The sequence below is a fragment of the Teleopsis dalmanni genome, chromosome 2 (assembly GCF_002237135.1).
Source record: "Teleopsis dalmanni isolate 2A chromosome 2, ASM223713v2, whole genome shotgun sequence".
Lineage (NCBI taxonomy): Eukaryota > Metazoa > Arthropoda > Insecta > Diptera > Diopsidae > Teleopsis > Teleopsis dalmanni.
The window spans coordinates 87,428,978-87,445,087 of record NC_051847.1 but is presented as its reverse complement, the minus strand read 5'-3'; the positions used below and the strand labels follow the sequence as shown (position 1 = coordinate 87,445,087).

At 30.6% G+C, this 16,110-nt stretch overlaps 1 protein-coding gene across 5 annotated transcripts; it reads left to right on the top strand.

Moving 5' to 3' along the window:
• The first annotated feature begins 7,501 nt into the window (after positions 1-7,501).
• LOC119679746 (GTP-binding protein 1-like) lies at positions 7,502-15,489 on the top strand. 5 transcript variants are annotated; one of them, XM_038092253.1, is made up of 7 exons: positions 7,502-7,631; positions 10,971-11,284; positions 11,353-11,533; positions 11,592-11,755; positions 13,874-14,052; positions 14,116-14,712; positions 14,769-15,489. In XM_038092253.1, exons 2-7 carry the CDS (start codon positions 11,065-11,067, stop codon positions 15,393-15,395), a joined length of 1,968 nt encoding a protein of 655 aa, XP_037948181.1. In that variant the 5' UTR covers positions 7,502-7,631; positions 10,971-11,064; the 3' UTR covers positions 15,396-15,489. The 5 variants fall into 5 exon arrangements, with proteins under 5 accessions (XP_037948181.1, XP_037948182.1, XP_037948184.1 ...); XM_038092254.1 differs by lacking the exon at positions 7,502-7,631 and adding an exon at positions 8,132-8,442; XM_038092256.1 differs by lacking the exon at positions 7,502-7,631 and adding an exon at positions 8,744-8,762.
• Positions 15,490-16,110: the final 621 nt, after the last annotated feature.

Below are 16,110 nucleotides of genomic sequence, written 5' to 3'. Positions count from 1 at the left end.
CACATAATCTCCAGAACTCGTTTGCTTGTTTCTAACGCAGCTATTTCGGTCGCTAATTAAGCGCTCCAAAAAAACCCAAATCATCTTCTCATTGTGACTCATTGGTGTGAGAGATTGTGTAATTTTCGATATAGAAAGTGAAATACAAGAACGTGAGCGATTTGTACAAATAATTCTAAATAAGGTATTGAGCTCACGAACTGCATTTTAATTTGCTTCCAAAGTATTTTGATAGACCGCCGCTCTACCGCAATATTATGTATATGTGCTATAAATAGATCCGATTGCAGTGATAGAAGATTCCCATTCTTCAGTACTACGAAATGATAGTGAAAGGTAAGGTTATTGAACTTCATAATTATATTAAAATATTTTAATAAAATCATAAATAATTTAGTTACAAACTGCAGTGTTGTTGTTTTTGTCCATCATATTGCAATAACAATTTATGCTTGGGAACATTCTTATCTTTATTCGGAAATAGATATTTCGGTTTTCATTCGATCGCTCTAAGTCGGTTTTTTTATGGTGATAAGAAGTAAATATTTTAAATATAAAATTGTTGGGAAGTTTAAAAAAATATTTTCTGTTTTGCGGTTAATAAGCATAGTTGTTATTAGTTAAAGTTCTTTAAAGTGGATAAGATTATGTACACTAGAAAAATTTATGTATAATAACAGAAGTTGCCTTTATCTCGCACAATCAATGATATATGCTAAACGAAAACAACTCCTTTATCAATTACATAAAATAATAAAGTAAAACTCGAAGATTTGTGATACCAAAGTCGAAGAGTTGTCCTTAGTTGTTTGCGATTTTCCCCAAATATTAATACCCAAAGCGTACCATGTAAATATGTTGTCTATATATAAGCCTAACGCTTGGGGTCGATATGACGTTGAAATTTCCATATATGCAGTATTGTGCATTGAACGCCTAGACACCCATTTGTCATACTCTTTATAATTTTTCATGGAATGTCATGTCTCTTGATAGCTTTCTAAATACGTTATCTTGTTTAAATTTTATACTATTGTGCGACTTACAGGGAACCTTACCTTCGAATAAATTCAACGGTTCGACAATAGATTCATATATTTGATATGTAGTACATAGTGACTATATATGGCATAATACATAGTGTCTATATTAACGTATTATAACTATATATACACGTAGACTATATAGTATTATGTACGCATTACATATATACATAATTCCTATATAATAGTTGCTATGCCAAAAATTTGTTATAAAAAAAGTATTCCTGTGATCAATATTCATAATAAAGGGCAAACTATGCGGCTTATGGTGTATTAACCGTAATTCTAAAATCCATCCATGACAATATTAATGACATATGATATGTTCACATAGCTAATAACACTTATAACACTTAACCTTCTGTTCATACTATCTAAAAAGAAATACAAAATTTATTTGTATCCCAGTCATAAGACCAGAATAGCATAAACATAAATTATAATTTAAAAAAGTTATTTTCAGAATATATACTTCAACATGTCAATGCAAGGCTTTGTCAGAAAGTGTGTACCATGCTTATCTATTATTTTATACACGATGCATTATATCCCCTATTTTTTAGTGCAGTGGAATACCTGCAAGTATTCCTACTCTGCGAACTTTTGTCGCATTCTTTGCATACCAAGTGGAGTAAAGGGTTGTACATAATAATCTAATATTTATTTCAGGATCCCGATACGAATAATACGGGTTATTATTCGTATCGGGATCCTGAAATAAATATTAGAGTATTATGTACAACGCTTTACTCCACTTCGTAGCACTTTGAAAACTGGTAATAGACAGAACGGCGCTCTTTTAACCCAGCCTGGTAGTAAAACCGGATACATTAAACTATTTTGAATAAGTTACGTTCTTAAGTTTGGAGTTTCCTCCTTCGAATTTTATAAAATTGAAGAGAAAAAAAAATAGTGCACTTCTGCATCTGTAGTGGAATAATATAGTGGAACACTTCCAGCTGTAGTAAAAAACAGGACGAATATGATAGATAAACGTATCTATAGTTCTTTAACAGAAATATCCTGCGCTATGAATAAAATTGTGATGCGTTTTGTAAGAGTGTCAACGTAGTGCCATTAAGACAACATTTAAGATGGGTTTTTAAGTAATAGTAACACAACACAATCCACTGGCGACACCAAGCCACAGATCGGACTGGCTGTATAATCTAAGTACTCAACTAAGAAAGTAAGTAACTCAATAGACTCGTAGAAACTAACAAAGTTAGATTTTGAATCGCTTTGTTCTTACAAATAATAATAAGATATTGATTAATTGACCGAATGATAAGTAAATTCGCATCAAAAACTACATATAACGATCTCCATCGTAATTGGGGGGTTAAATTTGTTAAGAAATAATAAATGGAATGTATTGATTAAGCAAGTTTTAAATAATAATGGGAACAAATAAAAATTTATCAGCATAAGTACAGCCTTCTGTACTTATGACAATGTCATTGCACTAGCCAGCATTTTTAATTTTCTACTACAATATAAGGCGCACTATCAGTCTTCATAACCATACAAATTAATAGCATTTACACTAACAACAGCCACGGTTGCGCTACTGCTGGTACATCACGGTATTACTCATCATATTTGTATGACGTCAGTATTAAATTCTATCAAAAATCAAATTTGAAATAATTGGGAAGAGTTGGACATTCTTCTTGAATATTTCATGTGCATTATTTCAGGTTAATATACTAATTTTTCTTTAAAACAAATTCAAACAGATTTTTTCAGTGACAAATTAATAAAAGTCACTGTTTCAAATGAAAATGCAGTTTTTTGAAATAAAAACTTTATTCAAAGAACAATTAAGAAATGTTTAATTAGGAAGTAAGTTGTTTTAATTAAGAACTTTGGAAATTGAAAGCTTAATGAGATTTATTAATAAATTATAGTTAATAATGATAAATAAATTTATATTTATTATGATATTTATTAACATTACAAATAACATTTATAAAATATGATTTTTTTTTAAAAATACGTTAAATAATTACATGATTTTGAAACAAAACTAAGATTTACTTATCATTTTTAGATAAAGATTTTAAAAACAAAATATTACTAATATTGGTTGGGCCTAAATGCTTCCTTTTTTCCGCGATAATATTTCGAGCTAAAGAAAAAACTCGCTCTGATGCCGCGTTGCTGGCAGGAATTGATAATAACTTGAAAGCTAATTTAGCTAAATTAGGATAGTCTTCACTGTAACGTTCCCACCATTTAAAAACGTCAAAAACATTATCCATTTGGACCCTCAGCATTGCATAACGTTCGATTTCTTCCATTGGTGTTTCTCGGATCACAGATTCGCCAATTAACTGCGGAAGAAAGTACTCCATTCCATTATCAATCGATTCATTAGTTTTATTTTGTGGAATTAACTGCGAAGCTGATAAGGCAGCAGGTGGCGAAGTTGACTTCATTCGTTTGATAATTTCTTGCTCACAATATTCCTTGATAATTGACATGTCGCTCTGCTGCAAATGATTTGCTGGCGGATACAAAAACAGTGCCGCTTTATGAGTGATGCTTAAATTTGGCATCAAGTGTTCTTGTATGCCGTCAATTACTTTCTTTTTAAAGTCAAAAATTGTTGCTCCATCATTTTCATTTGGTTGACACAAACTTATTATTTTTTCTACAGATAGTATTACCAAGTTCATCGTAGGATAAGCAGATTCTTGTAATTTTTTTGATATAATATCAAAATCCGTGCAAAGAACAACCAAAGGTTTTATCAAAGATATGTCAATCTTATTAGTTATATTCAATTCTTCAGACTGCGGAAGAATTTCATTAATCTTCTGCCAGTTATTGTCTATTGACTTCAGCATTGCGAATTGAGAATACCATCCAGTTGGGCAATAAGTTTTTACAGATGTTTCCAACATATGCAGCAAATTTGCCTTTTTTAAGTATTTTACAAGAAGTTTGCAGCTTTCAATAGTATCTGTAAGTTCTGAAGTAGCATCAAAGGCAGAATTAACTATATTTGATATTAAGTGGTTAGCGCAATTTAATCTCTTATTATTTTGAAGCGCTTTTGTAACATTGCTGTCTCGATCAGTAACAAAAGTTATTGGTTCCAAGTCACTGACGTCAAATTCATTAAACAGTGAGGATAACTTAGTGTAAACATTCAATCCACTCGAGTGCATGTGATCCATAGATTTCATTCCAAGGACAATGTCCCGAATTTCGGAATCCTCTTTATAGTGTAACGTTGCGCATACGTAATTCCGCTTTACGAAATCGTCTGACCATAAATGAATAGTTGCTGATGCATCTCCGTCAGCGATTTTTTGTTTTATTTCCCTTTTGATGTCGTTTTTATTTTCCTCAGCTATTGTATTAATTAGTTGAGATATTGCCGTTGAGTCAGGCAATAAATAAGTCATATCAACATTTGTGCCATAATGTACACCAATGTTTATAAAAAATTTGATCATTTTTCGAAATTCATTTCCTTGTACCACACTAACTGGCACACAATTTTCAACGATCCATGCTGTGCACGTCTTAACTGCTTTTTTCTTGTCCTTGTCCAATACTTTCCACTTTATACTTTTCGCCGGAAAAGTTGCTAAGTAGCAGTCGTGAAGAGTTAGATTCGACAGCTCTTCGTTGTATTTGAATAGATGTTTGCAGATGATGCAATATAAAAAATCTTCTAAAATAGAACCATCATCCTTCTTAATTTCTGCAAATACAGTCCACATCCTGTTGATTCCCTTCGGTTTATTGGATAAGGTGTAAACCCCAGCCTTTATTTTCTGGCACACTTGTTCGGAATCCTCTGAAGTGTTCATAATTGGTTTTCAGATTGTGTTTTATTCTTTTCACGGATTAATAATATTATTAATATATAATTTAATTTCAATCTTTCACTTAAAGTTTAACAATTAATAAAATTTCAAAAACTTCTTAATTTAACAGCTTAATTTAAAGACGTTTTAATAATTATTAATTAATTTTTCTTATGTTTATATTTAATAGTTAAGGCGACTTTACACATTGAAACCTTGTTATATTTTGTTATAATTGTGACTTTCGTCTTTTATTTTATATATAAATCACACATCGATTACAGGTACCTATCTATCTTTCAAAATTAACTATAAATCCTTATTTTTAGAAATATAAATATTTGTTTCTATATGCAGAGCGTATTACAGATATAGGTAAAATATTTCAAGGTTTAATCTATGGAGATTATTGTTAAACGATTTTAAGGATAATAATTCTTGGAATATGTATACCCTGTAATACATATTTATGCTTTATTTTGATTAGTATAAACCATAATTATACTGAAAAACAAAATTGAAATAGATAATTAGTTAATTTGAAGTAATTAGTTCTTAAAATCACATCAGTTTTTAAAGGATGTGATTTTTAGTGAGTTTTTAAATGAATGATTTAAAATAAACGAATATAAACGGAATAAACAAATTTATTCGATTGTGACAAACAAAAATATTGTGTGAATCCAATATAAGACTGTATTGATTGTTATTTTTGAATACTATTTTATTCACTATGTTTCAGCGAGACTTAAAATTAATTTTAAAACTGATTTACTTTTGAGAGCGTTTGCGCACAAGAATTAAGAGCACATTTAAGGTTGCTGTCATGAAGTCAGCTGTTAAGCGGTAAACAAAAATGTTGATTTTAATCATTTTAAAAATGGACGGAGTAAAACTACAAATTGTTTTATATTTATTGCAAAAGAAAGATATTGTACCAAAAATAGTAGAAGAATATAATAAAATAACAATGAAGATTTTAGGAATATCCCATATAAGATTTGCAAAATTACGAGAAATACGATTACAACTCTTTAATTAAATGGCAATACTTCCGACTTCCATTTCTTGGCGAATTATTTCATGTTCTTTCTATATTTCTTGCCGTCTAACAGTTTTACTATTTCTTTTTTCTCATATATTTTAATTAAATACTCTTTCTCTTTTTTCATCGAATTTTTTTTTTTATTTCCCTTTTTTTATCCACATTTTTTGTCAACAGTGTTATTTGTGATAAAATTCAAACACCTAATGACACTCAACAGCTGACAATTCAAACCTCAAACTGCTTTTGAGGTGTTTACGCAACGCTTATAAGTTTAGTTTGTTTACGCGACCTTAAAATCGATTTTAAGAGTCTTAAAATTATTTTTAAGTTGTTTAAAATATTACAATTTTTCTAAATATTTCAATTAATTTATCAATTTTATTGACGCATCTATCATATTTTGAGTTTCTGTGCTTTAAGAATTAAAATTTATCAATTTTTTGTTTATTTATATCGGAAAAATATTTTTATTATCAACAAAAACTATTAAAATTTATATTAGTATTATATATATATTAATAATATAAGACCTATGAATTAGTTAATCTGAATATAATAATTAATATTAAAAGTTCTGCTAAAATTTTTTTATATAATTAAATGTGTTCAAACAACAAAAGCCGTAATTTTTTTTTTCAGAGCAGGAAAAAAATAACATTAACTCTGGTGAAAGGAATTGGCAGCACTTTTAAAATATGTTGCATGCTTTTGTTTGACATATGTTTTTTATTGTGGTTTGTACAATGTGATATGATACGAATGACTTGAATTTTGAAATATATTTTCAGTGTACATTTGATATAGACTGATTTTTTTTGGCCGAATTAAAATTTTAGTCTTAAATTTTTTTGCGAGTAAAACTTAACTCTGAGGATTTTAAGAGCACTGTTGTTGCTTCACATGTTTTCTTTCGTAAGTTCCGAGTATTGTTTTGCTACTTTGGAAGAAATAAATACAGCTTAAGTAAATAAAAACGCATAATTTTTAAATGTTTTTATTGGGTCTATTTACACTATCATGAACGTGAGATGAACTTGACGACAACTTGAACTGACAGTTCAGTTTACACTATCATGAACTGTCATGAAGCATGCAATTTGTTTTGTTTTGTGTTAACGTACAAAATGCTTGTGTGTGGTAGTGCATAGCACAGAAAATATTCAGCATTAAAATTACTTAAAAGGTATGCGGAGCTTCAACAATGGATCTGAATAAAGAATTTTGTTTTCGTGATTCAACATAAAAATCACGAAACCCATAAACACTAAAACATAACATTGTATGTATGCGTGTCGTGCTGAAATAAAGAAGCAAATTTCGTTGCTTGAAATTTATGAACTAACATCACACTCTTTTCCACCCTCATCTATCGGAATCCAGTTTTCAAGTTCATGTTCATGTGTAAATAGGCGCATTTACTTTAAAATTTATATCTTGTATCTCCTAATGTTTTCATATGAATACACTGTGTAGTAAATAAAATAGTTTACACAAAACAGTACAAATATAAGAAACACAGCAACCCTGTCCAAGTACTATTTCTATTAGCCGAAAGCACGTAACTGCAGTACGTGTAACTACTGTCATATGCAGTAAACGATTCATTGTATTGCCACAACACTTATTAAAGTTTACGTTTGTTGTTTTGAAGAAAACTGTTTAATATAAATTTAAAAAATTCTCTTTGAATAACGACAAAAACTTGAAAATCATTAAGTGAGAAGATAATGTTAAAACAAAAATATAATAATTAGTGTTAAGTAATAGAATTTTAAGTGTTTTTCCTTTCACTTTTCCTATGCTTAACACAAAGAAATTTCCTGAAATTATATGACTTTTTTTAACAACATACTTTTATTTCTGCTTTTTTCATAACTCATTTGTTTTTAAAAAATTATACCCCCTACTCCCTCGCATGATCGGTAAAATCCACTATCCTTTCACTTTCAAGCTTTCATTTTCGTATTTATGTATACATATTAATGCCTGCAAGTGCACAGATATGTGTGATTGTTTGTGTGTGCATTGTTTTTTTTTTTTAACTTTGCATTGATTTCCCCCAATTGGGCGCTAAAAATATAACAATATTCAGCATATAAAAAATGATATTGTCGACAAACAAAAACGTTACATAAACAAAACGAAAACAACAAAAAAAGAAAAATGCAAAAAATATAACAAAATATTTAAGTTTATTTTTTAATAACTCAAATGCGTTTAATTTTTGTTTGTGCATTTCGTTGAAGTGTAGCTAGCAGTGCTTTTGGTAAACGCAATTTCCCAGCGGTTGTTATTATTTAGTTGGTTTGTTTTTGCAGTTGACTTATTTCAGTGCAAGTGCAATTTAATTAAGTTTTGTCCAAGTGATAAAAAAAGTCATAAAAAATATAGAATTTTAGTTTATCAATGTGAATAATAAATAGATAAGTGCAGACGACATACACAACGCCGTTGTTACCTGGAGGATGAGTGCGGGTTGGCTTTTGTATATAAAGTTTACGTTTTAAACCAGACTAAACACTTCGTGGTGAGTAAGGACAGTTCACCGTGTGTCAGTGTGTTGAATAAATTTAAAGTGGATTATAAAGCTATTACAACACCGTACGAAAACTCGTTTTAGTGAATTTTAAAATATTTTTAAATTGGCCTATTGCAGTATTGGTAAATACAAAATTGTGTAAGGAAAACAGTAATTAATCTAGTTTTAATGCATAATTGTGTTAAATTTCAAACTTTCAATTTTATATATTACATTTTGAACTATTTGAATAAAAAAAGCTTATTGCTGATAAATAAAATTATTTAAAGTGCTGCAGTGAATTAAAAATATTTTGATTGAACTTTGTGGTGAGAAAATATTTTTGAAGATAGTTTAAATGAAGATAACTACGTAAAACGTGCTCTATGTTTATTTAACAATAAAAAAAAAATAATTCTAAAACGTTTGTTTGTTATCGCATTTAGACTTAGTTTACTTGGTCGTTATCTACATATTTCTTCAAATTCATTTATTCCAATTTAAATTCAGAATAATAGTTTTAATTATAAGCTGAAAAAAACAAGAGTAGTTTAAATTAAAAACAAAAAGTGTCCTAAGAAAAATTATCTAAAATCAATTGTGGTGAATAAAGTATTGTAAATTAGTTAATTAACCAAATAATTGAAACGTCATGATATCATATTCGTATACTTTTCTGTTAGTATTGCAAAGTATTGCAAATTAGTTAATTAACCAAATAGTTGTAACGTCATGATATCATATTCGTATACTTTTCTGTTAAAAAATATTTTTTGTGCTTACATTCTTTGTTACAATTTCATTGAATTGCATTAAAAGCAACAACAATTGACCTCCAAAACTACCCAATATGAAATAATTAAATTTTGTAATTAAAATTACAAACAAAAATATCGTTGCTTTATGTGTACTCTGTCATAACTTATCATTTTTTCTGCGTTCTTCTACTAACATATTAGCCGAACTCATATTAGCCAGCTTTAACTGACTAACATTTAGCCTACTTCCAACTAACATTTTGGGATTTAACTCTATAAGTCTAATACTACGTTTACATTGTGAGATTTAGAAAAAGAGATTAAGTTAATCTGCATTTTCATTTTCCACCATTTACATTATGCATTGGAGATTAATTTTGGCGATTCTCTTGTTATGTTTTGTCTGTTTAATGAATTTCTGTAAACAAAGCATTTAATAAAAACTTTGTACAAAAAATTTAATAAATAGTTTTATAACAATATTTTTTATTATTAAACAAATTTAATAAAATCTTCACTCACTTCAGCATTTTCAAATTTTCAATGTTTATTTTGAATAAATTTTGTCATTTATCTTCCAATTATTCTAAGATCGTAGAAAAATATACGATATTAAGATATTTGCAGAGCTGCACAAAAAAAAACACCATTTCTAAGGAGATTTCTAAGGAGAAAAAAACGACATAAACTTTTGTATGTGAAATCTGTAATTAAACGACATACTTTAATCTGGATTATTGCTTTAATATACTGTTAATCTCACAATGTAAACGCCGTATAACGTAGTATAAATTTATTTACATAAATTTATCAAACACACGTAATAAAACATAACAAGATAAACGTTTAAATTCATCTCGAATGTATAATATAAACGGTGTAGATAAAAAATTCAGATTAACCTAACCTCGTTCTTCTAATCTCACAATGTAAACATAGTATTAAATGTATTTAAAAACATTTTCATGGATTATATAGCAGGCATTGACATGTTTCCATGTCTGTATTATTTAAAGTATAAATTTAAAGTATTTTTCATTTATAAAAATTTTTATTATTTATTAAAAAATTGAAGTATTACTTTGTAATAAATTTTAGATCATATGTAAGTGCAAAAAAATAAATAAATGATATGATTTCTTAGCCTAGTTAAAGCCTAGTGTGGGGTAGTGATAAGCCCCCCAGCCATTATAGAGTAAAAGCACTAACTCAAGAACAAGAAGAAGAAGAAGTACAAACTTATAAACATAAATACTTTAATAATTAAATTTGATTTAATTGAATTACTTTTTAATTTTTCACTTGTGGTGACTTATAATTGTTGTGCCAAAAAATAAGGCAGTAATAAAATCACCTTATAAATTGTTTTATCCATTTGCCCAGTATAAACATTTTGTTTTGATTTTTGCATTTCAATGCATTTTTGCAGAAAAGATGTTCTTTAAATAATTTAATAGTAATAATAATTACAAATAATTTGTAATATTTAACAAATCCAATATTTTAATTTCATCAATTCTCAACAATATTGCATCAGCGTGGGGTTTTCTTTTTTTTTTTTTGGCTTCCCGAGAGTATAAATACCGGAGCCAGAAGCGACTCGTCTCACTTCTCGAATTTCACAAACATGAGCGCAAGCAATAAACTAAATCATAAAATTAAAAAAATTGGCAGCCGTCTGAAAAAAAGTAACAGTGCCTTTTTTATTACATTTAATACAATAAACATTAATTTCTTCTTAAAAATAAGAAATAAAAACTAATTTTTCTTTGCCTGCAGAATAAAAAGCAGTGGAGGTGGTGGATATGAATTTGTGCATTTCCATTGAAGATCAAAAATTCTTTAAGCGAAAATAAAAAGAGCATCAGCAAATATGAGTAACGAAGGGGCATTAGGTTCACCAAATGGGTTCATGGCACCCAACGCTATGTTTGAGGATATGCATAGTCCAAAGACAGATTATTCAAGCATACGTGGAAAAGTAGTGCTCGTTAGTCCCACAGAGGAGCAATACGAGTTGCTAAAGAAACGTTTGGAGGAGCGCACATTTGACAGTGGTGGAGAAACTATATATGAAATTGGTGTAGGAGAAGGTGACAACACTATGGCTTTATGATGAAACACTCTGTTATATGTGTATGTGTATGTTTGAAATTTTCAGATGGCAGTGACAGTGGTCTCGTTGAGGATGAATACCAAGCCTCCGTTGCCACACTGCAATCACTTGCCACCACAATTGACGCTGATATGGTACTTCTGAGACAGCGTAAAGGTGAAATGGGCATCACAGGGCAGTACCTAATAAGGAAACGTGTCGACACATCTGATTTTATGGAAATACGGTAAAATATTCATAACGAATTTTATAGTAAAATAAAATTATTAATAAAATATTTGCAGTGTTGCAGTTGTTGGTAATGTAGACGCAGGCAAATCTACTCTGTTGGGTGTACTTACACATGGGGAATTAGACAATGGCCGCGGACATGCAAGACAGAGGCTTTTTAGACATAAACACGAAATGGAAAGTGGGCGTACTAGTTCTGTTGGAAATGATATCTTGGGTGAGAGAGCAATACATTTCTTTTCATAATTATTTTATAGTGTTTTTAACATACGAGTATTCACTTATAGGAAAAGATAAAGGTTCGAAGAGATGCTCACTCTGTATATTCAAATGAAGCATATTTTAAGATATGTTATAAATTGAGGGGTTTTCTTTTAAAATTTTCCCCTGGAACCATCTATTTCGGTTTAAATATAAAACGGAAAGTTTTTGTTTTTCTTAAAACAAGAAAACGCTTACAGTTTTAGTCTTTTAAAAATATATATTTTATAGATCTTGCAGAAAATACAAATTTCATGAAATATTTCATCACAATAAGCCAATCAATACGCATTATAAAAATCGCATATTAAATTTAAATTCTTTGATTGTGTGGTAGCAGTGACACTTTATAGAACGTAGTCTAATCATAAAAAATTTCCAATTTATTCTATCATTCGTTATAGATCTGCGTTTACTGAAAGTTTTACTCGAGTCTCTGTTGATTGTCCTTCTTCATGTAGTTTTTGGTCGACCACGATCTCTTTTTTCCTTGTGAATTCCATTCTAGAACGGAATGTGCGATTTCGCTGAAGGGTTTGCGTAAAGTGTGATTCAACCAAATGGAGTTTTTTTTAACATATATAAGACCTAGAAATAATTCTATCGTATTTTTAAAAAGTTTATGTGCTCTATCAAAATGAACCAGATTTCGAAATTGTAAAAGGGACTTCAAAAGATTTTAAACAATTTTATGACTATGTTATTGAAATTCTCTTGATGAATAAATCTTTTTCCCCAGAATATATTTCAACAGAATAAATCATCGTTTTCCAACCAGTGAAACAGATCTCCATTATAACTAGATTACACAATTTAATGTCTTTCTGTATGAGTCTAATATGACTCATCTTTAGTAGCACTAATACTCTGAAACTTGTATAAATAAAAGAACACACAGGTGCAGTATCCTCTTTGAGACCACGGTTGCACTGTAACAAAGCTCTCAATAGGCCTAAGCCTAATATCTTGTAAGAAAAACTATACATTCCACGTGCAACAAGAAATGTTCTAGATCAATTGAGATTAGGATACAGACATGTGCTTAACAGTTACTTACTCATAAACATGTTAGTTACCAACATTATTTCAACTCTAAATATCTCTTAATAAATAAATAACTCTAAATATGACGAAGTTGTTCATTTGTTTTGATGTCTTGTGTCTAATCCACATTTGGATCCGCCCCATTGAAGTGGTTAGGTTTATCAGCATTCACTTAGCTTGACTTCAATTATTATCTCACATATCTCCAAAATAATTTTTATTCCATCGCTATGATCGTCTCTTAAAAGCATCTTTAAAAAAATATCCCTCCTCATACTCTCTGTGTTTTTTTAATAGTCCGGTTTATAGACGAAAAAGTCATTGCTCAAGTGCAATTAGCATCCAAATATGCACCACAATATATATTTGCACGGTCTATGAGGAAGGTTTTTTTTATCTTAATACATGACTAGAAATTTGTATATTTGTGTACCCAAGTATTTTCATGGGGCAATACATCATGTGCATGATTCGTTAAATATGGAAATAATTATGGAGCCAAGACAGTTACAAAGCTCCCTTTTGTCAAATCTCTATAACATTTCCTAATTCTATAACATATAATTCAGATGAAATCTCTGTGAATAACAGTTTTTCCAAGTTAAAAATAAGAACCTATGCATGTAATAAAGAAATAGTGGTTTCAGCTGAAAAATGGCACATGTCAGATTAGAGAAGAAGTTACACATTCCCTTATACCATATTTTGGTTTATTCCATTTCCCACGAATCATTCCATATCCTTCCTTCATTTTGTGATAGACCATGTATATTCGCTGCTTGTCTAACTTTTTGAAAATTAATAGACCAATATTTGAGGGTCTTACAAATGGTAGTTTCCAGTGGCTAGCCACCGGAGGGCATGGCTTTGTAACTATGGTATGGTTACAAGGCCGTGATAGTGACAAAGCTTCAGAAGTTGAAGTTTTGAGCACAAAGAAAAATATGCAAAATAGTTCTTCCAAAATAATAGATAATAATATAAGTGTAAAAAACAGAAAACCTAAAATTTTGGTATACGTTATTTCCAGGATTTGACAGTATTGGTAATGTGGTCAATAAACCAGATCATGGTACACTCGATTGGGTCAAGATTTGTGAAAAATCAGCTAAAGTTATAACATTCATTGATTTAGCCGGACATGAGCGCTACTTGAAAACAACCGTTTTTGGCATGACTGGTCATGCCCCAGATTTTGGAATGCTAATGGTAAGAAAATTGATAAGGCAATATTAAACATGGAACCGAATATTAAAAATGTATAACTTACAGATTGGCGCAAATGCAGGCATTGTTGGCATGACTAAAGAGCATCTTGGTTTAGCGCTAGCATTATCTGTACCAGTTTTTGTTGTTGTCACAAAAATAGACATGTGTCCTCCAAACGTGCTCCAAGACAATCTTAAATTATTGTTTAAAATTCTGAAATCCCAAGGTTGTCGCAAAGTACCAGTTATGGTCAAAACACCCGATGAGGTTGTGCTAAGTGCAACCAATTTTGTTTCTGAACGATTATGTCCAATATTTCAAGTTTCCAATGTTACCGGAGAGAATTTAAATCTACTCAAAATGTTCTTGAATCTGCTAACAGCACGTATGTCTGGGCAAGGCGATCAACCAGCTGAATTTCAGATTGACGATACATACTCAGTACCAGGTGTGGGCACTGTTGTATCGGGTACTTGCCTACAGGGTTTGATAAAGCTTAATGATATACTGATGTTGGGTCCAGACCCTTTAGGCAACTTTACACCTATAGCTGTGAAAAGTATACATCGCAAACGTATGAATGTAAAAGAGGTACGTGGCGGTCAGACTGCAAGTTTTGCGCTCAAGAAAATTAAACGATCTCAAATTCGTAAAGGAATGGTAAGCCAATAGCTTACAATATTGAAATTTTTATACATTATTATATTTTATTTTAGGTTATGGTTAGTCCAGAGCTTAAGCCACAAGCTTGCTGGGAGTTCGAGGGTGAAATTCTCGTACTTCATCACCCCACAACTATATCATCACGCTACCAAGCTATGGTGCACTGTGGCAGTATACGTCAAACTGCTTCCATTGTTAATATGTCTAAAGAATGTTTGAGAACTGGTGATAAAGCACACGTCAAATTTAGGTTCATCAAACATCCAGAATATATTCGTCCTGGGCAACGTATGGTATTCCGTGAAGGCCGTACGAAAGCTGTTGGTAATGTTCTAAAACCAATCACAAACTCCGTTGCTATACATCACCGAGCTAAACCTAACAAAATGCAATCACGTGGCACTGGTCAAGGAAGTTCGCATTCACAAAATCAAAACCAAAGTCCAAATGTACAAGCGGCAACTGCAAAGCAAGTATCAACAACACCTGCCGAGGGAGTCTTAGAAGCTAGCGTTGATAAACGTGACAATCGTTCTGGCAAACGTACAAAACGTAATTATTCACATAACACCAATGGTGCGGCAGGAAATACAAGTACGGCAAATCCAGCTGGTACCGCTGGAAACATAAAGAATGACCAACCACAAGCAAACAGTTCACATATCAGCAAAGCGCAGTGAATTCGCTTTTAAGTAATTGACAAAAGTACAGTAAAGAAAAGTAATATTTTTGGACGAATAGGCATAGGCATTAAATATTAATTTCAATAAATTATATGATCTATGTGTGTTTAATTTCTTTCCTACATAAAAGACTATGTAATACATGTAAAAATTTGATTTAATAAATTTTAATTTTACTAATGCAAAACGCTGCCGCGAATTTTATTTTAGGGTCGCTGCCACTTGAGATTTTAATTAAAATTATAAAAGAAAAATTCTTCAAACAATTAAAATCTTTATACAATGGCCCTTTTTATACAATAGCGTCTCCTTTCTTCAACTGAGGTCAAGATAAAACAACATGCTATTTGGTTACTAGTCGCGCAATAAATACGTCCATTGCTAATATGTGTTCAAAGTGCATCTCTATTCGACAGGACATCGCTTTGCTATTTTCATACTTAAATGTGCACTCAAATTTGTTAACTTCTCCCAGTGTGGTATAGGACCTCAATGATACTTCTAAATCTAACTTTATTTAGTACTTCTCTATAGATCTGATTCCATGTATATCGTGCTTCAGCTAACCTACTTTTGAACCGTTCTTCTCCACATTTTCGCTGACGCACTCTTCTGCTATCTTGTGGATTCCATACCAAAGCTTCTCTCGCCATGTAATTTCTCGGTTGTCGAAGCCTAACCACTTTCACTCTCTTATTTTTATTTCAATTTG

Bases quoted from the DNA above. Each gene is read 5' to 3' on its own strand.
- LOC119679746 (XM_038092253.1), top strand. From the start codon at position 11,065: ATGAGTAACGAAGGGGCATTAGGTTCACCAAATGGGTTCATGGCACCC. The intron at 11,285-11,352 runs GTGACAACACTA...TGAAATTTTCAG, and splicing joins TGAAATTGGTGTAGGAGAAG to ATGGCAGTGACAGTGGTCTC. The intron at 11,756-13,873 runs GTGAGAGAGCAA...CGTTATTTCCAG, and splicing joins TGTTGGAAATGATATCTTGG to GATTTGACAGTATTGGTAAT.